This window comes from Protopterus annectens, chromosome 5.part0, assembly GCF_019279795.1.
Source record: "Protopterus annectens isolate FY-2018-M chromosome 5.part0, PAN1.0, whole genome shotgun sequence".
Taxonomy (NCBI): domain Eukaryota; kingdom Metazoa; phylum Chordata; order Ceratodontiformes; family Protopteridae; genus Protopterus; species Protopterus annectens.
This window is the reverse complement of record NC_056735.1, coordinates 39,630,281-39,656,606: the sequence shown is the minus strand read 5'-3', so window position 1 is coordinate 39,656,606 and position 26,326 is coordinate 39,630,281. Positions and strand designations below refer to the sequence as shown.

The following is a 26,326-nucleotide window of genomic DNA, read 5'->3' as shown; positions in this document are numbered from 1 at the left end:
CAAGAAATCTGGACAAAGCCATTTATAAAAGTGAGACAAAGGCCCAAAAAGTGGGACAATTTTTAAACAGTGTTCTTACGAACTTAGAAAGTTGATATTACAATAGGTTTTGCATTACCATGAATTTTCTGAAGGGTATGAAGTCTGAAACTCAAATATCTCTCATTATTTTCTAACTTCAGTCTTTAATGATTTGCCAATAATTTGCCAGAAAACCACAATTTTATAAAAAATGGGCAAAATATATGAGGGAAAAATCTGGACATTCTGCAAAAATCTGGAGAATTGAGAGGTATGATGCCCCTTCTGCTCAGACTACAAATGCGGTACCACTGCCACCAGAACCCCTTGTTAGCTACTTTAAGGCCCTTGACAAAGGGTATCCAATTTTACTGTATTAATACTAATACAAATGGTAGTTTGACCAAGAGCAAGGCTATTAGGAGTGGCCCACTCAGTGTCACCAAATAAATATCCAAGTACTCTCAAAACTTAAATATCTCTACAAAGATCAGCCACAGTGAAAGGTTTAAATATATTTAATAATAAATAAAAACAAGAACATACTAAGTATATAGTGACAGTGGCATCAGAGTTCAAAACCACGGGAAATATTTAAAATAAGGTTGCAGAACAGGCTAAGACAAATAAAGAAAAACAATATCTAAATTAAGCATCACTATATTCCTGACTGGAGAGTTACTATATCCTAATAACTTACTTAATAGAGAAAGGCAGATAATGGGTTGAGTGGTCCTACTTGTTGTTGTCAAGTCCAAAACAGAATACAGAATGCTCAGTCTCTCTAAGAGATTTCTCAAAATAATATTTAAAATATTACTGTTGGGATACCTTGCAGATTGACATAACTTTTTGTCACCTGACTTCTAGTTCCCATGCAAAACCCCCATTGCTTGAAGCTGGCAGGACTTAGCACCTACCTGTAAAAATACACACACAAGGGCTTTTGCTCAGATCTTTGGCAGGTGCTAGAAGTCATAAAACTATAGCCTTCCTCCACACTTCAAGACTAGTAATTAGTTTACCCCAAAGACAATACAGAAAGCTTCCCAGTACAGACTTTGCATCTCTGGCTGCCTTGAAACCTGTGAGATAGCATCTTTATTACCTAGCCTATAAAGTGATTTAATTTCAGCTATTTTTCTAAAGTTTGCTGGACTGAGGTTAACTCTCCAGTTCCTCTGTTAAAACATATACATTTAAATAGTTACAATAGTGCATGCACATTTCTGTTCTCTCCAGTAAGGCACACTGTGCAAACATTTCAAACACAAGCACTTTACAAATACCTTTTCAAGACAAACATCTGTACAAATCAGTTTGATATACACGACATACAGCTCTAATACATTTGTAACACAAGAATCTTGTATAAATCAATTTGATATTCACAAATGACATATAATTATTTACAAAATTCCAGCTAGCTGTGCTGGCAGTACCACCTTTTGTCAAACTTCTTCCCCGTTTGAAGACTCAGTGTAGTTTTTCAAGAGCCCTTTGACAAATGTTGTTTGAGAGGGATGAGCCTATCTCAGAATACATTACCCCATACCCTGTCTTGAGAGCCCATCTGCATTGGCATTGCTAACCCCACTGCAGTGCTGCACTGTCATATCATATGCCTGCAACCCTAGGCTCCACCTTAGTAACTTGGCATTTTGCTTGCTGGCTCAATGTAGCCATGTTAAGGGATTGTGGTCTGTAACTACAGTGAATTTCCTTCCATACAGATAAGGTTGAAGTTTCTGCAGTGCCCATACTATGGCTAGACATTCATCACAACAACATTCATTTGGATGGATGCAGTCTTAGTGGAAATTAACAACTTTCAGTTTGCATCTTTGTGAGTCTTACAGATCTGTGTACCAGCCACAGCCATGTAGGGTGAAGTAGGGTATGCTGCTTAGGCAATCTTCTCTTAACAACCACAGTATATGATGGTGCACTGGAGGTGCTCTGTAGTTTAGGTGTATGTTGGATTATGTAGGAGGTGGAGGTTGACTTACCTATTATAGCCTATGCATCTGTGCTAGCAACCTAGCAGGATTAACACTGCTTCATGCTGCTGCACAGAGGGCAGGAGCATCCCAAACTGATCAAACTTATAGGTATTTAAATGAGAACCGCACACAAAACTGAAAAAAAAAAACATTTTTTTCAGAAAATCTTTAACTTTTCTGCATTGTTAATGCCTCTGCATCAAAAATAAATGGTTATTTCTAATTTGTAACACCCCAAAATGATCTGAAGAAGGCTGCCATGGTCAGCATTATTTTGTTTTACAACAAATGCCTTCACCTTCCTTATGTCATGTTAGAGGGACAGAAAGAAATCCTTAGTTTGCGTCCTCTAATTTTCATTAGTGGTGACTCTGTTGCAGCATTTTAAGGAATGTTTAAATGACAGGCTTGAAATGTAGCTAAGTGAATTGCTCTTTTCAAAGTAACAACTGTAGTTCGGTGTTCAAGTGAGAAAAATATGACCCCTGTGATTAATAGATGTTATTTGGGCTGAGATGGTTTGTGTTGCATGCACAGTTTTAAATATTGTAACTAGAATTAAAGTATTTGACGTTAATCTTCTCTCTCCAACTCCAGAAGAACCATGAATTTTACAGAAATGACAGTGTAAAAAATACAAAATCAAACACTGAGAAAGTAAGAAGAGTTAGATGAATATGTTTGCTATAAAAATAAGAAAGACTGTAATTGGCAGTAGAACTTTAATAAAAATATGATAAATATATTTGCTTTCTTTCATTGTGGCACTGAGAATTTGATTAAAGGGAAAGACATTTGCATCTGAATACTGAGCTGGAAAGCCTTGCCTTTGTTCAGACTCGTGGTTACACTATTTATCTGAGGTGTCATGCTGGCAATCTGTAACTGACAAGGCATATTTATATGTCATTGTTTAAGGGGCATTGTTTTCTTAATGGCACTGTAGCTGGGAGAAGTTCATAAGTTCATAGGTGTATACTAAGCTAATGGCCCTGGAGCCTTTACAAGCCTAGCCCAAAAAATTGCCCAGGCACCGTGCCACCTGATGTTAATTCACAGTGCCCCTATCCAGTAGGGTAACTGGAGTGATCCCTAGGGTGGACTTTCTATTATCCATCCACGCATCAAAATTTCTCTTGAAGAGATCCAGCGAGGTGCTCTGCTTGACATGAATGGGAAGCTTATTCCAGAGTATGGGCAGTCTTTGGGAGATGAACCTGTCCCTCCAGCATGTTCTGTTAATTCTGGTAATGAGGTTATGATCTCTGGAGTGTGTGGTGAGGGGGGATTGGGATTTCATTAAGTGTAGCATTTCAAGTAGGGCTGGGTTGGACATTACTTTATAAGTCAAACAGAGATCACCTCTAAGTAGACGTTAAGAGACTGAGAACAGCTGAAGTTTCTTGAGTCTGTCCATGTAGGACATCCATTTAAGGCCTAGGATCCTTTTTGTGAGTTACTTTTGTGGCCTCTCCAGCTGTTGTAGTTGTCTGGTCAGGTACATGCCAAACAGGATGTTATATTCAATGATTGGTCTAATAAGGGATGAGCAGAGAGGGATAATGACTTCTTTCTTCCTGGATGTGAAACCTTTGGTTATAAGATGTGCCACATACAAGGATTTTCTGACCACAGTGGCAATGTGATGGTAGAAGGTGAGGTGGCTGTCAACCTGGGTGCCCAGATCTCTTATGGCCCCTTCAGTGTTCAGTGGGCTTCCATCAACATAGTAATTTATGGGAACTGAGTTTTTTCCAAAGGGAATGATAATGCATTTTTTGGCGTTAAGCTTCGGGCCATGGTTCTGACACCAGTCATTGGTCTCAGAGAGTCCCTTTTGTAGGATGTCTGCATCACTTGGGGAGTAGATGACTCCTAGCTTGCAGTCATCAGTGAACTTATTCAGCCAGAGTCCTTCTGTGTTGGCCTGGACTTCTGAGAAGTAGAATCCAAACAGGAAAGTGCTCAGGACTGAACCTGTGGGACTCCACTTGTGACTGGTCGTCAGTCTGACTTGGAATCCACAACTTTCAGTCTGTGGGTCCTGTTTGTGAGCCAATTTGCAACCCACCTAGTGATGTAAGGATTCATACCTAGTTTGGTGAGTTTACCAATGATACCCAAATGGGGAATGGTATCAAAGGCCTTGGCCGGGTCGAGGTAGGCTGTATGCACTGCCTTACCCTCATCCACAGCCTTGATGACAGCCTCAAAGAAGTCAACCAGGTTCAGCAGGCAGGATCTCCCCTTGGCAAAGCCAAACTGTCGGGTCAAGAGTTTGGAGATTGCCTATATCTTTGTTAAGCAGGTCCATAGCTTTGCATACCAGACTCATTAGACTAATGGGGTGATAGTTCCCAGGGTCTGTAGTCGCTCCTCCTTTATGGAGTGGGATGACTGTAGCAGTGTGCCTTTCATTAAGGACATAGCCTGAGGTAAGGCTGTGATTGAACAGGGCACACAGATGTGGTGCCAGTTCATTTTGTAGCTCATGTAGGATGCAGCCAGGGATATTATCAGGTCCCATGGACACTGTGCTCTTGGCTTTGGACAATGCAGATTTTACCTGTGCCACAGAAATGATGGGTATCAGGCCTTCTTTTGGTATTGTGATAGGGTCCTTGGGGGGGGGGGGGGGTAAAGTTGACACTGAATCTGTCAGCCAGTATATTGGCTATATCTGTTGGCTCAGTATAGGAGGTACCATTGTGCAATAACTCAGAGCAAACCTAGGTATTGCCTTGGAGGTTTTTGATATAGCTATAGAAGGCTTTGTGGTTGTTATTGGTGTCAGACGCAATTCTGCCTTCATAGCTGACTTTAGAGGATTTGATAAGGGATCTCAGCTTTTTGTTGAGACTGATGAGAGGTTTTCCAGTCTTGTGACTTCATTTTTTCTGCAACAGTTTCTTTCTTCTGTTGTACAGTTTATTGATGGCTGGGGACCACCAGATCAGCTTCCTTTTTTTGGAGGAGAGCATCTTAATTCTATTTGGTATGGCAAGGTCCATGCATTTGTCTACATGCTTGTACAGTGCATTGGTGTAGGATTCGGCAGTCATGCAGCTATTTTCCATTGGCATTGGTGCTGAGAAGTTAGCCACCTCTGTTTTTAGGAGCCCAAAGTCTGCTTTAGAGAAGTTTTTCAGGGTAGTCACCTTAGCGGGGGGTGTAGGTGCGATGGAGATTTCCATGGTGATCACTTTGTGGTCAGACTTAACCAGGGAGGAATTGACTATAGGTGTGGAGCAACAGTCTCCCATGTTGGTGATAACCAGGTCAAGGATGTTGCTTCCTCTATTGGGGCTGAGTCCAGGGTATTGGAATTGATACATTCCAGAAAGCATTGGGCCTGTACATTGGTACTAGAATAGTTTTCCCAGTTGGTGGAAGGGTAGTTGAAGTCACTCAGTATGAGAGTATTGGGTTGGACCTTGACAGATTCCAGGGTGCTTAGAAACTTGGAGTGAGAGTCTAGGGATATGTTTGGGGTTCTGTAGCAGGCTATGACTTGTATTGCCGTCTTACCCAGTGTTAGTTGAACCTGAAGTATTTTGGATGCATTATGCTGGGCTATCAGTCTAGAGGTGTGCGTATCCTTTAAGAATATGGAGACACCACCACCTTTGGAGCTTCCAGACATATTCTGGGGCTGAAAGCTATAGAATGAGTTGTAGCCTGGGAGCGCAGGGGTGCTTTCAGCCTCTTTAAATCAGGTCTCTGTTACAGCACAGATGTCGACATTCTCCATTTTGAGGAGAGCTTCAAGTCCATGTTAAGATTTAGACTTCTAGCATTGAGGAGCATGACCGTCGGACTGCATTTATTCACAGCCATTACAGTGGAATTTTGGTCTTTGGAACACTGCCTAAAAAAGGCACTATAGAGGTTGCAAGAGCCTTAGCCAGTACCCAAATTCCCAGCAGTGACAGATGCAAACCATCTCTGGCAAAGCATCAAGGTCTGTCGATCATGTCATCCCAGGCAGACCGATACTGGATCCCCTCAGAATGACACCAGAAACAGCCAGTTGCTGAAGTCAATCATTTTCTGCTCATACTGTGGTATCATTCTGGGTGATGGTAGAATACTGCTCAGGGCTAGGGTCATACCTGCCTGGGCCACATAATCCGAGAGCTCCATCACATCTTTTTTCATGTAGTCCAGGGAGGTACGTCTCAGGTCATTCATACCCACATGGACAATGACTGAGTCATATTTGTACTTGTTGTGGAGTGACCTAAGTGCATGTGTTATGTGGCAGATCCTGGCACCTGATAGACAATTGTCACCTTCTCCTTGTTCAGCCTAGTATGTGGGACATCAATGTGTCTCACAATTGAGTCTCCCATGATTAGTACATTGGGCAAAGTGTTTTGCCTTAAGGCCTTAGGTTGAGGGGCACACTGTGGTGGTGAGCTGTGTGTTTTGGAGTTGGTGTTGTGTTGTGGTGGTCAAGTGCATTTCTGTCTTGGTGATCTCTGTTGTTTGTGTAAATTTGTATTGACAGCCTCCGTGAAGGTGGGTATATGGTTTGTGTTTCTATGTGTGAGTTGTGATGGTTGGTGTTTTGGAGGGCTGTGTATTCTACGTAGTGAGTTACAGGTGCTGACCTTCTCCTCTTGACCAGCTAGTCCGATCTTGGTTGGAGCATGCACTGCTTCCAGTTTGGTGATATAAGTGCATCCCTCACATGTATGAGTATTGGGAGGTGAGAGGAGAGGGTGGCCTAACTTAGTTACTATGTCACTCTTAGTAGCCTTTGTGATATAACAGAGGAGACAAATGCAGGAAAAAAAGGCAAACATAACTATTAAATGATGTTTTCTGTATCTGAAGTGTTTAGTATTGGATAACAGGGAAGGAAAAACACTTTTTGGAAAGAAAAACTTGACTTTTGGGTGGAGTTCTCCTTTAAAGTCTACAAGGTTTTGCTTCTTTAGAATTTGGCTTGTTAAAATTCAGCCAATGCCCTTACAGAAGCTGACCAATTAAAAACAGGCAATCCCAACCTTTCACTGAAACAAAAGCTCAGACACTTCTCACATGGAAGCCTCTACTCTCGACAGAACCTTGAATACTCCAGATCAAGTCCTAAGAAGCCATTAAAGTCCATGTAGTGTAATGAATTGGTAAGAATAAAAATGAATGTGTTGTCTTACCTTCCCTCTGTCTAGTTCATACCTCTCAACTGTCCAAAATTTTGACAAAATGTCTAGATTTTTGCTTCATATTTTTGGTCTTTTTCTAATAAAATGTTTAGTTTTCTGGCAAATCAGTGAGGACTGAAGTCGTTAAATAATGACAGTCACTTGAGTTTCAGACTCTATGTCCCTCAGAAAAATGCATGCTAAAGGAAAATCTGTTATACTCTGTTATTAAAGCAACTTTCTAAGTTTATAAGAAAAGTTTTTAAAATTTGCCCCTATTTTTAGGTCATTTTCGTCCATTGTTTTTGGCTTTGTCCAGATTTGTTTTGCACTACGAGGTTGAGAGATATGGTCTAGTCTCCTGTTGCCAACACGACCCATTGAGTATGTCTGGCAAAATGAGAGGGAAAGAACTGATGTACAAAACCTGAGATGCCACAGTAGTGGGTCAAACAATGCAAAAAGACTTCATGGCCCACCATATCAAATGCAGAGGAGACCTCTCAAATGACCAGGATGAAATAACATCCCTGATCTCTTGCCTGAAGGAGATCATTAATGACCCTTATGAGGGCAGTTTCAGTACCATGCAGACATGTAAAATGGACTGGAATTGGTCATAGATTTCGTAACCACATAAACAGGACTCAAGTTACACATAGCCTACCTTTTGTAGAACCTTAATGATGAAGGGCAGATTAGATATCGGTCTGCAATTACCCAAGTTATAATAATTCAACCCAGCCTTCTTAAGACTAGGACTAGCTTAAGCCTCTTTTAAATTTAAAGGGAAAACATCAGTCTCAAAAGATAGGAAGGCCATTAGTTTCTACAACTGAGGCCTCGAATATCAAAGCAAGATTTAAAAAAGATGTGAATACAGACCTCAAGTGGTCAGACATGTACCACAGATGAGTATAATCAAATCACCATAATCAAGTAGTTCAAACTCAAATCAGCTGCAACACCTCTGCCAGAGAGTGGAACTGCTGCAAACCCCTGTGAGCATGCCACAGCCAATACCCAGCTTAGGCAGATATTGTATTTACAAGCTTATCTCTGTTATCAGCTCACATTCCTCGGTGGATAAATGCCACTAATAAGAAAATGTAGAGGAACCACTAAGTCAAGTAATCACTTATGAGAGGGCTGCTGGACAAATGGCTACATTAGAAACTTGAAGAAAAAGGAAAGCATTTTTTACAATTTTTTTTTTTTTTTTTTTTTTTTACAACTAGGTTCTAAATAGAAATGTTTGACAAGTGCAGGCTTTTCCTCCAGCATGTAAATGTGGACAATTTTGACTCTGACCTCCATTCCATTTACCTCAGATCAAGCGCTCAAGATCATACCACAACTGACATGGCAAAATGTAAGCAAAGCATATGTGACTTAGAGCTTAAAAGTCTACCAAGGATGTTGAGACGTTGTGTACCACAATAGGGTCTTTTGACATCTTCAGCGCTGATCTCCCGCAATTGTTGGTGGTTATTAGTAACAAAAGAATCAGATATTTCTTGGTTCAGGTTGCTGCACATCCTCAAACACCATCAATTACTTGTCTGGACAGGACAATTCGGGAAGAAGCTTTGATCAAGTCATCTTACTGGTTCCACCTCCAAACCATTGATTGTTATACCCAGTTGGACCGCCAAGAGTAGTTTATGCCCTTAAATAAGAATAGCAATGTAAACTACCCAAGAAAACCAGAATCCCTGCATAATAAAGAAGATGCCCTTACTCAGGGTTAAGGATTCTTTATCAATACAAAAGTTAACGTTACCCAAAATTAGCCACTTGGGCAATATTGGCATAATCCTCACGGAGAAATCCATCAACTCCTGAAGGAATAGCCTTGCATTACCTGAAGAATGGTGGACAAAGAGATGCCAGTAGTTTGATTTCACAGCAATTCCATATTCAAAGAAATTGGAAACCTGAGCTGTAACCCCCTTCAAACCCAGGATAAAATGAAAGAAAATGGCAAACATGTATCAAACTAAATGCTGGGAATATGGACACCATGCTCACCCCTCAAATACAGGGGCCAAATGAAATAAAGTAGAGGACCTGGCACCCCCCTCTTCTTGTAGAACTTCCCACAAAACATTCTGGGGTACATAGCAATATGCTTTCACCAACTCTACAAAACTCTTGTAAAAACTAATGATGAACTCCCATGACCCCCCAGTATTTGTGCAAGGAGAAAGCAATGGTCCATTGTTTCACAGCTGGTATGGATTCCATTTTTTTTCCCGAACACAGCTTCCTTTCAAGAACCCGGCACTCGCTCACAAAAGGAAGCTGAGGAGCATAATCACTATATAACATACACAACTGCAAGGACCACTATCGCTGTTTATGAATTCAGAAGTATCACATTATCCTTCCTCACAATACTGAATGGATACGTTAACCACAACACCCTAACCTGGTTCAATGCCTTCAGCACTTCCAAACAGATTGCTTCCACTGCTGTAAATCTGCTATAGTGAAAAGATTTAATCATTGCAGTGGCCTCATATACAAAAATGGTTTTAAATCCACCATCTCCTACTGACACTTGACTCATCAGAGTAGGACATATTCAATAGATTCAGGGATTCCTCTTAATGTTCTTTACACCTCTCAGCAATGTCCTCATTAAAGTTAAACATTGTTCCATGTTTACTAAGAACAACCTGCACAATATCTCACTTCCCTGTCCTGACTGACTGGAGTGTTTGCCAGATCCTCTTTGAGGCCTCCCAAAAGTCATTCTCTAAGACCTCACCAAACTCATCCCACACATTGGCCTTTGTTTTGTGTGACTAAAACAGCTGTTGCATTTCTAGCCTGTTTGTGCTTCCCAGTTAAATATGCCATAAATCCTTTAACTTGACAATTTGCCCTCGTTGCTGGTTTCTAACTGTGGTTTCCATGGTTACTACCATGATCAGCACTGACATTTTTTGGCCACAACTCTTCTACTGAGGTCTTGCTGAGTCCATTCAGATTCCACATCCAGACATTCATGGGTATTTGAAACAATCCCTTTCTGGAGGTAGATATTCAGTTCATCCCACAGCAGATAGAAAAGACTGGCATTTCTAGGAAGCCATTAATACATCTGTGGGGTTCCTGGGTCTGTCTAGCCACAGTTCCACCCATCTAACCTTAAACATTATCAAATGATGATCAGGTCATGGCTCAGCACCCCTCTTAACCTGAGAGCCAGAATGTAGGCATCAGTTCTGATGACATGACTACAGTTTAACTTAATGATCTTTATCCAAGATGCTCTGGTATCAAGTACCCTTATGAGCATTCATGATTAAACTATGTGTTTTTTTTTTTTTTTTTCATTTGTTTGTCTTATGGACAATCCTTTCCTCTTAAAAAGAATATCATACATACAGACAGTGTTGTCTTTTTTCAGTCTAATCTTCTGTCTTCTTAATATGTTCTCTACTAACAGCCATCTGTGAGCATCTTGCAAATGAATGATCAGAATATACACATAAATAAAATACTAATTAACTATAAATTAATTTAAAAATAATAATTCATTTAATTAAATAATAAAATTAAGAAATAATACATTTTATCCACATTATCTATTGTTTCCTGTTGACTGAATTTAATAATGTTTTGGGTTTTGTTTTTATTATGTGTTATCCTGCATTTCATAGACAAGTTGAAATGACAATAGTTCAAACCTTTATTCCAACACTATTAAGCCTTTATTCAAACTTTCTACCTCTTTTGTATACCATCACAAAGAGCCATATCATCCATCCATCCATCCATCCATCCACAACCCCTTCTTCCCATGCAGACATTGCACATTTTGTTTTCCTTCAGATTTTCTGCAATATCCCATATAAGCAATAAAAATATCTGGACTTGAAATGTACCCAGTGATACTTGCATTGCAATCATCCTTTCCTTCCTCTTTGTAGTCTGCACTTATAAATACTCTTTGATCTATTTTCTAGACAGTGTTTTATCTGTACCATCTTCAATAATATACTTCAAGGCTGCCCAATCTGTTTACTAACCTCTTATATGGAACATATCAAATGCACTGCTAAAGTATGGAATGCCCTTTTGTTATATTACCCTAGTTACAACTGACACTAGCTATTCCAACTTTTTGTCCTTCAACTGAATCCATGACTTTCCTTTTCAGAGAAGTCAGTCTAGCATGTTAATAAATTTCAGCCTGTCCTTGCAGTTTTGTAAAGGAAAAGAACATTTTCATAGTTCCAAGTCTGAGACATCTCCCCCGGCACCTTTTCACCACCTCCTCCACATACACTAAGCCTCAATATCATTTTTTTAACTTGCCTGTTTTGCTTCCTTGCAAATCTATACGCAGATTCCATTTTCTTTTTTTTTTTTTTTTTTTTTTTTACTTTGGTTCCCACTCTGGTCATCAGTCCTCCCCTCAAACTCCCCACTGAGCTGTATGACTCTTTCTTCCCCCTTAGACAAAAAACAAGAGCTGGTACTAGTGTAATCATCCATGATGGCTATCAGGACTTTCAGTTTTTACCCATAATTTCCTCCGCACTACCAATGGCTTTCACAGAGGCCAGACATCTCCTTCCACATATACTGTCGTCCATAGAGGTTCAGTGTATCAGTAATGCAACCTTAGGTAATGTTAACCTCCCTGTACTAATCACGGCACACTGCACTCCACCCGAGATCATCCAACACTGAGCCAATGGTCAGTCTTGAATTGTTTGGTAGAGTCAGGGCTTTATCCCTCTATGCCACACAGCTGCATGTTTTTTTTTCTTCTTCATGATTGTAATATTTATATGTTGAATTTCCTACTTCTTCCAGGTTTAATTCTCATGTTTCTTGGATTTGTTCTTTAAGTGTTTCTTCGTACTGTCAAAATGTTTAATGTTTCCCAGCAGTATTGATTACTGACACTGGGTGGCTGCGGTGGTGCACCGGTTAGCATTGCCACCTCACAGCAAAAGGTTCTCCGGTTCGATCCTCAGCTGGGGTACCTTCTGTGCAGAGTCTGCATGTCCTCCCTGTGGTTGCATGGGTTTCCTCCGGGTGTTCCGGTTTCCTTCCAAAGACATGCTGTAGGTGGATTGGACATCCTAAATTGGCCCTAGGCATGAGTGCGTGTGTGTGTACCTTTTGTGGAAGGCTGGGCACTGGGCTGGCAACTCGATACCATAAAACTCCATTGCCAATAATGAGCAGATAGGTGATCCGCTGTGGTGACCCCTAACTAGGAAAAGCTGAAATAAGAAGAATTCATTACTAACACACAAATGAAATACCAAAGTCCTATACAGCAGCTAAAAAAAAAAGGAAAACAAAACTTTAATCTGCAACATATGCAAGTCCTCCAAAAAAGTAAACTATGTAAATATGAACATTTTACAGCTGCATTTAGTTGAATCTGTACAACAGCACTACCACAAAACTTCAGGAACAAAGGTAACATCTGCATAACTAGTCTCACAATTCACATCATTAGCACTTTCCATAGTGAAACATAGGAAGTAGATGACAATCTACAAATACAATCATAAGTAGCAATGAAATGTAACTTATAACAATGCAGGAAACTCTTTAAATAAAACATGAAACAAAACTGTACACTAAGACTTGACTGAAAAAAATAAGAAAAGGGGAAGCCCCCATTTGCACACCTCATGCCCCCTATTTTTAATATTCAGCTTCTGTGCTAAGTGTAAAAACAAGCATCAGCTGACTCATCATTTTCCGAGTAGGATACCTGCATTCACTTAACAATATTATCAGTCAGACAGGTAAAGCAGTTATAATCAACTGCAGTTTGATGACTTGGGCAGTGATAAAATTGCATGCCACATTATTTTTTTGTTCATACAACTTTGTACACCTTTAGTCATTTTTCTGAGGTTATGCCTCATTTTATCAGTGTTTGTCCTTCTAGAATCTAGACATTTCTGTTTTGACAGACCTTCTGTTAATACCATACATAATGTCATATTTCTTGACTAAGAATACCAGGATGACTAATGCTGTCCCCAATGTGGTTGCCACTGTGGCCTTTCAGAATCATAGAGCATGTAAAGAAGTGGTAATGTGTCAAAACAAATGTAATGTTCTTCAAAAGAAAAATCTGACAGGTCGAGTGGAGTTTGCAACTATCAGCAAACCGCACACACATAAAGCTGTATTAACCTGAGATAAATGTATTTTTTCACAAAAAAGTGCTTATTCTCTCCATTGAGTGGCTTTTCAAATGTGCACACATTTGTAGTGATTAAAGATTATGCCCTCATCAAAAGCTACGGTACTGACAGTGGTTTAACAGGCAGCCGACTGACTTTTGATGCTGGAAGAGCAGAAGGCTTTGGGTTCTATTCCTACACCACATACCTGAATTCATTCTTCAGTCCTGACATTGAAGTGCAGTACAAAGGGGTGCTGCACCCCTCAGAGTGCCTTTGAGCGTCTTTTGGATGAGATGTCTGACCCTGAATTAATGGACATGCTCCACCTAAAGAAAAACAAATCTCTTAGAGCCACACGCTCTAGGGATGTAAACCTCAGCACAACAATTAATAGGACATGCTGGAGGGACAGATTCCTGTCCCAGAGACTTCCCTCACTCGGAATAGAATCCCAATCTATGTTAGGCAAAGCCCCTCACTGACTCTCTTCAAGAGAAATCTTGACGAGTGGATGGGAAATCGTAAATTTACACCTGGGATTATATCAGTGGCCCTGCTGGACAGAGGCCCAGGAAACTAATCTAAAAGGGAGGCGAAAGCCAACACATTCTGGCTAGGCTTATAAACGCCCTTGGGCAGATAGCCTAGTACCTACCTATGAACCTATGAATCTATGTGTAGCTAAGGTCCCATCTGCCTGAGTTAGTGACAGCTCAGGCAGATGTAAAAGATCCCATGGCACTTATCAAAAAAGAGTGGGGGAGGTTCTCTGGTGTCATGACCAAATTTTCCCTAGTCAGTATGAATACTACCTCAAGACTCCACTGAAAACATAATGCTGTCTTAGCAGTACTAACCTGGTCAACTAATTGTAAATAAATAACTACTTCAGATCAGGAGAATACATCATTTCAGCTAGACTTCTCCACTTGAAATATTAGATTACAGAGAGAGGAAATCTTACTTTCAGACTGAAGAAAAAACAGCAAATACTGTCTGAGACTCTTTTAAGTAAACAAAGACACTGCTAGTGAAGTTTAGTTTCTGCATTACTTGTAAGGTTTGCACAAGTGCACTTTATTTCTGGACAGATGGCATGCTGGATGATCCATTGCTTAAGAAATTGTGCAACGGCTATTTAAACTTACAACTCAAAGGTGTATAGAGAATCATTTATTACTTCAGCTAATGGTAGTGACAGGTACAGCTACATTGCTAGAATTCTTCCTTATGCCATCAGCTTATTTAAACTCATCATCTGGTACCACTTTGTGCAAGTGTAAAACAATTTGCATACTTTAATTTTCTTAAGTTTTTGCTTAATTTTCATTCAAGTGAAGAATTGTATTTTTCAGCATTAAATGCTTACAACGTGTGTTTTTTTATTTATTCTATTCAACATTTCATGACCGAGAAAGCTCAGCTGGGATAATATCCCATTTTCAGCAGAGGCCCGGCAAGAAAAGCTCCACACTTTGACATAATATGTCTACAGTTAAATAAAGTTATTATAAAACCTAATGCAGAAGAATAACATGTTTATGGAATAAAATATTCAGCTTCACTTCATACAGTGTAAACCTACACATGCATACTGCAAATACGTGGACAGATATAACAGGTTGAAAAAAGAACCGTTTAGGCCAGGTGGGAGTGAATTTATGAATACACTACCATTCGTCACATATTGCACGAAGAACATCTTGACTCTAGAACACCTTGACCCTAGAACATCTTGACTCTAGAACATCTTGACCCTAGAACATCTTGACCCTAGAACATATTGACCCTATTTCCTGGTGCATTCTAAAGAAAGTTAACATGATTAGAACTACAGAACTCTTAGAATTCATTCAACTACAAAACCTCTAGAAGACATAACAAGGACAAGCATATGCATAACCAATTTTTATTTCTCTACTAAAAAATATGTCATTGACATGTAGAGTATGGAAAAAAGGTAAAAACACAAAATGTATCCAAATTCTAATATCTACAGCATATACGCTGTGCAGTGCCATGAGTCTCAACTATGGAAAACCAAAGAAGATACCTTAAATGATACATAAAATACTTCTGGCCCTTATAACCCATAGGAAATTATAAAGTCTACTGAATAATCCTTTATATCACAGTCCAGAATCAGCAATTACATTTACACTACAAAATTTTATTTCTACAAACTGCCCTTTTTAACGTCTGTCTCATATTTCTTCATACTGTACTTAGACAGTTCAAATTTTCGCACCACACATTTTATGCTTATATACATTTTAGACTTATGCATGGTGTGGATAAACTTTCTGCATCTTGCACGGAAGTTTGCATTACTCCATCCTATCTGTAACTGTGATTTTACATTTCACATTCTCCTGTTTTTACATCTGCACCTCACAATATACTTCTGAATTATTTTTGTGCATGTGTGTGTGTGTGTGTGTGTGTGTGTGTGTGTGTGTGTGTGTGTGTGTGAGTGTGCATTTATGGGTTCATAGATTAAGTTCATAGATTAGTACTAGGCTAACTACCCTTGTGGGCCATTTTGAGCCTAGCCAATTACCCCCTGTGAGAATCAAATCCTGCATCGTGTGCCTGTAAGGTAAGCACCTTAACCATTAAGCCAACCTCCCATCTGCCACATCTCTTTCCCAGACAGATATCTTCACAAACTACATATGCAAATTGTACCAATGCACTCCTACAGACACCTAGCTCCATGAATAAGAAGTATGTCTCTATACAGTGCAACCTGAAAACTGCAACATGTGCTAACACATAACATAATATGCCAAAACATATGGGAGTACTGAGAACTTAGCAGCGATTTAAGTGACCTAGCTGTATTTAGCATATACAACAACTACACCACAGAAAAAGACACCAGGTGCCCTTATGGACCACATTATTCCAACATTTTAAGTCATTTAGATTTTCATGTAACAGCAAACAAAATGGCAGCCATGTGGCACATTCCATTCATATACTAGTTCTAAAATCATTGTTAAACAGAAGGTAATAAACTGATATTTTTAAGCACAAAACTGCAGATGTATGAACATTATCGTGCAGATATTAAGGACTTTCAGACAAAATTATATAATATTTATACAGCTCTGACTTCCTCTTGACCATGGGTATGATTTAAATCAGTTGTGTTCCTGTTTTACCTGATTGTTTTTGGCAGATCCCTGTTCCATAACCATTAATGCAGACATTACAGAAATTTGCGCACACAGAACAGTCAGGAATACAGGTACGCATACCTCTTTCTGTTTAAAGTAGGTAAAAAGTTCCAGAGGTATTAGACTACAAACATTTTCTTAAAAGCAAAGTGCCTTGGCTGACAACCCACTACTAAGATACGACTTGGAGTGGTCAGCCAGAGATTTAGTTGTTAAGTTTTACAGCACTGTGTAGTACCTCATGGCATGAAAAACAAAAGCAAAAAGAGACGGAAAAATGTCAATAAAAGCAGAAACAAAAGTGTAGCACTTACTGAAGGACGTGATTCCAACTTTCATTTAGTTGTTGCTTGCATTTTCTGTAACAAAACAAATCAGTTGAGTCTGTAATGCAATCTTTATATGCCACTAGATCTGGCTATGCTTTTTACTTTCATAAACCAAGCATAATGTTGTCTACTGTACATTTTCGAGTTGCAGAGTCATAAACCAATCATTTTTCTGAACATTAATAGGTCTCATAAAATCATAATAACATTTATTATCTTACATGCCTTACTGTCCTTGTGAGAAATGCTACACATAGCAAAAAATCTGCCTATCCTAAACAGCAAAGACCTCCTAAGCAGATATCCAAGCAACAGCCACCCCTCAACAATACCCACAAATCAGTGTGCCTCACAGTCACAGCCCATAAGGCCAAACAACACACCAAATACACTTGTTATAGGGGACTCTATTGTCCGGCACACTGACGTCCCACTCACCAGACTGAACAAGGAAAAGGTCACTGTAAGCTGCCTGTCAGGTGCCAGGATCCGCCACATAACGCAAGCACTCAGGTCACTCCAAAGCAAGTACAAGTATGACTCCGTCATTGTCCATGCTGGTGTGAATGACCTGAGACGTACCTCCCTGGACTACATGAAAAGAGACATAGAGGAGCTCTCTGACCATGTAGCCCAGGCTGGTATGTCCCTGACCTTGAGTAGCATCTTGCCCTCACCAAGAATGATGCCACAGTATAAAGACAAAATGATCAGTTTCAACAATTGGCTAAAGTATTGGTGTCATGCAAAGGGGATCCAGTGTCTGTCAGCCTGGGATGACATGCTCGACAAGCCACGTTGCTTCATTAGGGATGGCTTGCACCTGTCACCCTTAGGCTTTCATATACTGGCCAAGGCTCTTGCCACCCCCATAGTGCCTTTTTTAGGCAAGGCTCAAAGGACAAACCCACCTCCATAGACAACCCAAAGATAAAAAAACTAAAGGTAATGCTACTCAATGTCAGAAGTCTAAACCTCAAGATGCACACACTTGAGACTCTCCTCAGTATGGAGAAAATCGATGTCTGTGCAGTAACAGAAACCTGGTTCAAGGCTCCTGAGAGCACCCCAGCACTACCAGGTTATAACTCATACCATGCGTTTCGGCCCCAAAACTCGGACCGAAGCACAAAAGGAGGGGGGTATCTATATTCATCAAAGATACCTACACCTCCAGGTTAGTGGCACTGCACGAAGTATCGGAAACCATCCATGTGCAACTAACAGCGGGCAAAACTGCCTTTCAGTTTGTAGCCTGCTACAGAACACCCTCCCTATTACAGGAACCCCACTTGGCATTCCTGAGAACACTGGAGAATATGAAGGTCTCTCCAAACACTATGTTATTGGGTGACTTCAACTACCAAAACATTGACTGGGAAAACTACTCAAGCCCAAACACCCTTGCCCAACGGTTCCTTGAATTTATAAACTCTAACATAATGGAACAACTGGTCACCACTCCCACAAGAGGGAACAACATATTGGACCTGGTCATCACCAACATGGGGACTCTATGTTCCACACCAGAGGTAAACCCCTCATTGGTAAGATCAGACCATAAACAAATTTCCCTGGACATCCATATCCCGTCCCCACCCCCAGCCAAGGAAATCACTGTAAAGAATTTCTCAAAAGCCAATTTTGCACTTCTCAAGACTGAGATGGAATCCTTCAAAGCCCCTGGGCCAGAGGATAATACAGCCCAATCCGCAGAATCCTTTACAAATGCATTCTATGAGCACCTGCAGGAATGCATGGATCGTGCTATCCCAAATAAAACCAAGACTCACTCCTCCAAAAACAGGAGACCGGTCTGGTGGTCCCCAGCCATAAATAAGCTATACAACAGAAGGAGGAAGCTACTACATGACAGAGCAAAATCCCAAAAGGGGAAGGCATCTCTGATCAGTAATAGCAAGAAACTTTGATCCCTCATAAAATCATCAAAGGCCAGTTTCGAAAGAAAAATTGCCCTAGACACTAAAGATAATCACAAGGACTTCTTTAGTTATGTCAGAAACATGGGCGGAAACTCCCAGATATGCTCTGAATTGTTGCATAACGGTACAAAATATACCGAACCTACAGACATAGCCAACATCCTGGCAGACAGATTCAGCGCAAACTTCCCCCCCTTCCCCCCCACAGGAGCAAATGCCTATCCCAACTGAATGTAACCTCCCTGACATCACAGATGCACAGGTGAAAGCTGCCCTCTCCAAAGCAAAAAACACAGCATCTATGGGACCGGACGGTGTCCCAGGCTGTGTCTTACATGAGCTCCAAGAAGAACTGAACCCTCACATTAAGTCACTGTTCAAACTTAGCCTTACTACAGGATATGTACCCAAAGAATGGCGTACAGCTACAGTGGTCCCACTCCACAAAGGTGGTGCCACAACGGACCCCGGAAACTATTGCCCCATAAGCCTGACTAGTCTGGTCTGTAAAGCTATGGAGCATATTATCATGGAACTCATAAACAAAGACATTGGGAGCCTCCAGACACTGGACCCTACCCAATTCGGCTTTGTTAAGGTCAGATCTTGCCTCTTAAACCTAGTTGATTTCTTTGAAACAGTTACCAAAGCCATAGATGAGGGCAAGGTAGTCCACACAGCCTACCTGGACCTCACAAAAGCCTTCGACACAATACCCCACTCGGGCATCATAAATAAGCTTACCAGCTTAAATATCAACCCCTACATCACAAGATGGGTTGCAAACTGGCTCAGAGATAGAACCCACATGGTCAGAATCACAGGTGCCATGTCCGAATCCAAACCAGTTACAAGTGGCGTCCCACAGAGCTCAGTTCTGGGACCTCTCTTGTTCGGTATATACTTCTCTGAGGTTCAGGCTAACATGGGGGGGATTATGGCTGACAAGGTTCGCAGATGACTGCAAACTGGGGGCCATAATCGAATCTCCAGCTGACACAAGCATCCTCCAAAAGGGTCTCACAGAGATGAATGCTTGGTGCCAGAGCCACGGCCTCAAGCTAAATGCTAAAAAGTGCATAGTCATCCCCTTTGGGAAAAACAAGGTGCCCACAAATTACCACATAGGTGGTAATCCATTAAGCTGGAAGAAGTAATTAGAGATTTGGGGACCAACGTAGATAGTGATCTCTCCTTTGATAATCACGTTGCCAAAGTGGTTAGAAAGACCTTCTATATAGCCCACCTTATCACGAAAGGGTTCGCATCTAGATCAAGAGAGGTCATTGTGCCCCTCTACTCGTCACTCATCAGGCCCATAATTGAATACAATACCCCTTTTGGGATGTACCTTACCCGACACCTGCAGCAACTGGAGAGACCCCAAAAGTACCTCACCAAGAGGATCATGGGCTACAAACAGATGTCCTATGCAGCTCGACTAAAGAAACTCCAGCTCTACTCAGTTGCTTACCGCCTACTCAGAGGCAATCTATGCCTGACGTACAAAGCCATGTCAAACCCAGAATTAATGGACATGCTCCACCTCAAAAAATCCAAGTCCCTTAGAGCTACATGCTCCAGGGACCTAAACCTCAGCACAAAAATAAATAGGACATGCTGGAGGGACATATTCATTTCCCAGAGGCTCCCCTCACTCTGGAATAGAATCCCAATTCATGTTAGACATAGCCCCTCGCTGACCCTCTTCAAGCGAAATTTGGACGCGTGATTGGGAAATCGCAAATTCACCCCTGGGCTCTGTGGGACGCCACTTGTAACTGGTTTGGATTCGGACATGGCACCTGTGATTCTGACCATGTGTCCCTGCTAGACAGAGGCACAGTAAACTAATCTTAAAAGGGTACCTTCTGTGACCTACTTTACAGAGGGACAGTAGGCTAATCTAATAGGGAGGCGGAAGCCAAATACACTCTGGCTAGGCTTATAAATGCCCTAGGGCAGATAGCCTAGTATCTACCTATGAACCTATGAACCTATAAGATACCTTTCATGTAAGCAAAACCTCTTACTTTTTACATTTTATCACTTTATGATTTATTTATCTCTTGTACACTTGCACTAACTTCCAAGACCACACATCTAACAACAGGTTAACATACAAAGGTCTATAAGATATCCCATGCAGACAGGCACATAAAAACTCTGGCTTATGAATTGCAGAATCAATGTTAAGTTCCAAGAAATTCTATTTTTTCTTAAGTACCCCTTAGTTTTTCTGTTTTCTTTTTTATTTTATTTTAGTTTTTGAGAGTTACATTGAACTACAACAAAATTAAAATGCTTATTGTTTCACAATTCAGTCTTTTGGAGATGATTACAATAAATCATAAAACAGTTAAAATCCTCAGTGATATACAATACAGGTTGGAGCTACTGGGGTTCAAATCTGGATCACTTAGAGCCCAGCAAGAAATGGAAAGTACAGTTGTGTACACTTACCATAAATGTAGATGTTCAAATGTATTCACTGTTGCAGTCATTACATTTGGGTAATCTGCTGACAGGTTGCCCTCAGTTGGACTGATTAACAAAGTCTTGGGTCCTGCATCGGTTGCTGTCCCTTTTTCCATGATGTCAGGTCGTCAGGGGTATAAAACATGCAGCCAACGCCATTACATCAGTTTTTCTTGCCCCAGATGTCAGGTGCCCCCCAAATAGGGAGCCAAATATTTTAAGTAATTAAAAACACAAAAATATATATCTGCAAACTAAAGAAAATACACCAAAAAGGCTTTTAAGCATAGTAAAGGAAATTATAAGTATAGTAAGAGAAAAAAACAGGGGGTTGGAGTGAGGGTAACCAGGACTGCAACAGTGAATACACTAGAACATCTACATTTATGGTAAGTGTACACAACTGTACTATGCTCTTCGTGTTTCACTGTTGTAGTCATTACATTTGGGTAGATTCCCAAAGCTATGGTTGGGAGGATGGATTTATACAGCATTAGGACCAGCTATTAGGCCCTGCAGGACAGCAGTGGCAAAGCCAGCTCTGGATTTAGAGAAGAAAGGTAAATGGTAATGTTTGGTGAATGCATGAACTGAGCTCCAGGTAGCAGCTTCTAGAATGTCTCTGGTAGGAACACCTCTGAGAAAGGCTGTAGAAGTAGATGCAGCCCTGGTGGAATGAGATCTGATCCTCTGGGGGATAGTTTTACCATGCTGCATATAGCGGAAATGAATACAACGGCTTATCCATTTGGAAATAGTCTGCTTTGAAATAACCTTTCCCTCTGCCCCTGCAGCAAATGCCACCAGTAGTTGATCAGATTTTCTTAGATATTTTGTCCTGTTTAAGTAAAATCTATGCTATCTGTGTACATCCACTGAATGCAGAATCCACTCCCCCTTGTTCTGTGGATTGGGAAAGAAAGTTGGCAAATGAATGGTTTGATTAAGAGTCACACTGGATACCGCCTTAGGCATGAATGATGGATTGGTCCTGAGAGACACCCTGTCCGCATGAAAAATAATGAAAGGCTCCACTGCCATAAGAGCCCGTAATTCAGAAATCCTTCTAGCTGAAGTGACTGCTAAAAGAAAATCTGTTTTCCAAGAGAGAAATTTTAAGTCTGCAGTAGCAGCTGGCTCGAAAGGAGGAAGAGTAAGATTTTCCAATACAAAGTTGAGGTCCCAGGCAGGGGTTGGAGCTCTCCTGGGTGGTCTTAAGTTTTTGGCTCCTCTGAGATACTGCTTTAGCAGTGGATGAGAGAAGAGGGGAGGCTCTGTGTTGTAATGAGCTGAAATGGCTGAGGCATGGATTTTTATGGATGAAAAGGACAGGCCCTTGTGAAGCATCTCAGTTAAGTATTGCAAAATCTGAGGAATATTGGGCACTGCTGTGCTTATCCCTTGTGATTGATTCCAGGCACAAAATCTTTTCCATTTGGCAGCATAAGATTTTCTAGTACTAGGCCTTCTTGCCTCCAAAATGACATCCATCACAGGTTTGCTGAAGGATGCTAAGGGTGAATTTAGGTGATTAGCCATGCTGCAAGATTCAAAGTTTGGAGCTGAGTGTGCAGAATTTGGTTGTTCTGCTGAGACAGTAAGTAAGGTGTCTGAGGCAGGTGCCACGGTGGAAGGTGTGACACATTGTGCAGGAGTGGGTACCAGTGTTGATGAGGCCAGTCTGGAGCAATCAAAATAATTTTTGGTTTGTCCTGTTTGACTTTTAGTGCAACTTTGGAGAGCAGAGGAAGAGGGGGAAAAGCATAGACTGATAGGTTTTTCCAGCTGAATGACAGAGCATCCACTGTCCAGGATTTTTTTGTGATGAATTCTTGTGCAGAATTTGTCCAACTGATAGTTCTGGGGTGAGGCAAAAAGATCTATGTCTGGACTCCCCCATTTGCGTGTCAACATGTTGAAAATCTGTGGTTCCAGTTTCCATTTGTGGGTCCATGAGATTTCTGCTTAGTTTGTCTGCCAGAGTATTCTGCTTTCCTGGCAGGAATTGAGCTTGTAGATGTATTTGACAGGTCAAGGCCGTGTTCTACAATGCCATGGCTAGTCTGCAAAGGGGGTAGGAGTGTGTACCCCCTTGCTTGTTTATGTGCCACATAACTGTGGTGTTGTCTGTCTTTATCATTAATTGTCCTGGATGAAGGAAGTCCTTGAAGGCTGTCAGTGCACTCTGTACAGCTAGCATCTCTTTTTGATTGATATGAAGGTGCAATTGATTTGGGCTCCATTTCCCCTGAATGCACTTCCCTGCCAGATGAGCTCCCCAAGCATAGTCTGATGCATCTGTAGTTAGGGTTTGGGCGGCAGGAGGTGGCGTGAATGGCAATCCCTTGTTTTGGTGGCAGACCTCTGCTCGCCATATGAACTCTAGTTGCAGGCAAGGTATGATAGGAATCATTGTTTCCAGGCTGTGACAATGTTGACTCCATAAACTTTTTAAGTACCACTGAAGTTTCCTCATATGCAGTCTTGCATATGGAATTAGAAGAATGCAGGAGGCCATGAACCCCAAGGCTTGCAGAATTTGTCTTGCAGCTAGCAGGGTGTTTGTGGCCACCTGTTTGAAGTAAGTTACCAAATGAATTTGCTTTTCTGGCATAAGGTAAGCCATCTGGGCAGTTGTACTCAAGCTTGCACCCAGGAATGTAATTTTTTGAGAGGATACCAGTTGTGATTTATTTTCGTTTATAGTGTACCCTTGGCAAGTTAGAACCCTTTTTACAAACGCCAGATGTTTTAGAAGAATGTCCCTGTTTTCTGCCTGAATTAGACAATCGTCCAGGTATGGATATATTTGAATATTTATTTGTCTGCAAAATGCAATTACTGGAGCCAGGCACTTTGTGAAGACCCTGGGCGCAGTAGATAAGCCAAAGGGCAGTGCAGAGAACTGGTAATGCAAGTAGCCTGCTTTGAAGTGGAGGTATCTTCTGCAAGATTCCCTGACTGGGATATGCAGGCATGCCTCTTTTAAGTCTAGAGTTACCAACCAGGCATCTTTGCCTGGCATAGGAAGTAACTGTTGAAGAGTCAGCATCTTGAATTTTGGAATGTCCAGAAATGTGTTTAGAGTAGATAAGTCCAGAATTGGACACCATGATTTGTCTTTTGTGGGTACCAGGAAAAGTCTTGAATAGAAACCTTGCCCCTTTTCCTCTTCTGGTACCGGTTGAATAGCCCCCATGTTCATGAGGGACATTACTTGTTTCTGGGCCTCTGCCCACTGATTTGGGGGCAGGTCTGGCCATCTGTTTGGGATTGGCAACGTGTGGAAATGAAATCTGTATCCCTGGGATGCTACATTTAAAACCTATTTGTCCTGGGTTATAAGTTGCCAGTTTCTTGCATGAAGTGCCAGTTTTCCCCTCAAAGGGGCGGACAAAAGGTAAGTGCTTGGTAAGTGTAAAGGGAAGTCATTGAGACTGCTTACCATAGGGAGGTGCCTTGTTGTTTCCATATTTGGAGGAGGAGGCACCCCATTGTTTTGTTCTAAAAGTCCCTTATGACTGAAACCTGGAGCTTTTGGAATGTCTGGGTTTGACTTGAGTGGCTCTCGAAGGAACTGGAAAGGGCCAGTTCTTAGTAGGTCAGTGCCTACGAAATCTTGGAGGTTGCATTTCTAAGAAATCTTTCACAGTTTGCATAGATTTAGCTTTATCTTCCATCTTTTTTAAAACTTCTTCAGCCTCATTACCAAAGAGAAGTTCCTGTTGTAAAGGAGCATCCAAAATTTTGCTTTAACACGATCAGGCAAAGTTTGCTCTTTTAGCCAAGAATGCCTTCTTAGCACAGACCCAGTTATAGCATCCCTGCAAGAGGCCTCCAAAGAATCAAAACCACATCACAAAGTATGTTTTCCAACTTGTTCAGCTGAATGCAATAAATCCTGTAAATCTTTATTTTCCACACAGTCAGAAATTAACATAATTTTCTGTTTAAGCAATCCCATGATATGCTGTTGATATTTAAGCATATGAAATTGACAGTTTAAAGCCCTGACTGCCAAGGTTGCAGAAGTGTAAACCTTCTTACCCCATCTATCCAGCGTCCTGGAATCTCTATCAGAAGGGGTAGGATTTTTAGCAGTAGAGGCCTTAATGCCCTTCAGACCCTGAGAAATGGTTTCAGGATCTGCAATAGGATTTTTGAAAAGGAATTTGTGGGAGTCAGGAGCCCTGTAGTATCTGTCTGGCTTACAAGGAGCCTAGGGCAGAGAATCAGGAGCCATACTAGATTCTGAAAAAACATCATCAACAATGTCTAGAACAGGAGGTACAGCCAAAGGCCTATGCTGAGGAAGAAGAAGAAAATCCCTAAGTCTCTTTTTAGATTCAGAGAAATCCTGACTTTCCCAGTGGAAATGTTCCCTCAAGGTATGTAAAGTTTCCCCAAAAGAAAAATCCTCAAGGGGAGAAGCAGAAGGAATGGAATCTTCTGCATCAGAGTCCTCATAAGTAGGTATAGACAAATCCTGTTCATTAGAAGAGTCAGAAGAAATAGAATCCTGTTCAGAAGATTCATAATCAGTCTTGCCTAGGCCTCTTAGAAGGAGGGGGGGGGGTGTTGGCTACCCCTGATCAGAGTAATTAAATCTTCAGCCATTTTTATCATCTGTTTTTAGGCATAGGAGCCTGCACATTGTGGCCCAGGCGTCAGTTTTTTAGACATAGATTTTGATTTTGGCCTTAGTTTTGAAGATGGCGTCAGTCTAATATACAAATATGTAGGCCTGAAAACACCCTCAGAAGCCGGTGCCTGCACAGCGACTCCAGACCCATCTAAGGTAGAGACATCCGCGGGTTCCATATTTGAAGCATCTCACGGCATACCGGACTCCGAATGGGTCTCAGTAGAGGCCTGCGAATCAGAAATAGTGGGTATCAGGGGCTGCGAAAGCGCCTCACTGAGTACCGGTGAACTGGCGACTGGCTTAGGAGAAGCGTCGTCATCAGTTTTGGACTTCGACGGCCTGTCTCTGTCTTTTTCTTTGCATTTTTTTAGGTATTCCAGTAGTCGGATTGCTAACTGA

General features: G+C 41.2%; 1 protein-coding gene across 5 annotated transcripts in view; it reads right to left on the bottom strand.

Moving 5' to 3' along the window:
• Positions 1 to 26,326, bottom strand: part of ST3GAL6 (ST3 beta-galactoside alpha-2,3-sialyltransferase 6) — a 1,325,435-nt gene that overhangs the window by 895,396 nt on the left and 403,713 nt on the right. For 4 of the 5 annotated variants that reach the window (XM_044072092.1, XM_044072089.1, XM_044072090.1 and 1 more), the window contains one exon: positions 16,847 to 16,891. The exons of the other annotated variant lie outside the window; for it this stretch is intronic. Coding sequence is in view for 3 of the 4 variants with exons in the window: in XM_044072089.1 (XP_043928024.1) it covers positions 16,847 to 16,871 (25 nt within the window). In the remaining variant the exon portion in view is untranslated. The remainder of the gene's footprint in view (positions 1 to 16,846; positions 16,892 to 26,326) is intronic. 5 annotated transcript variants of the gene reach the window in all.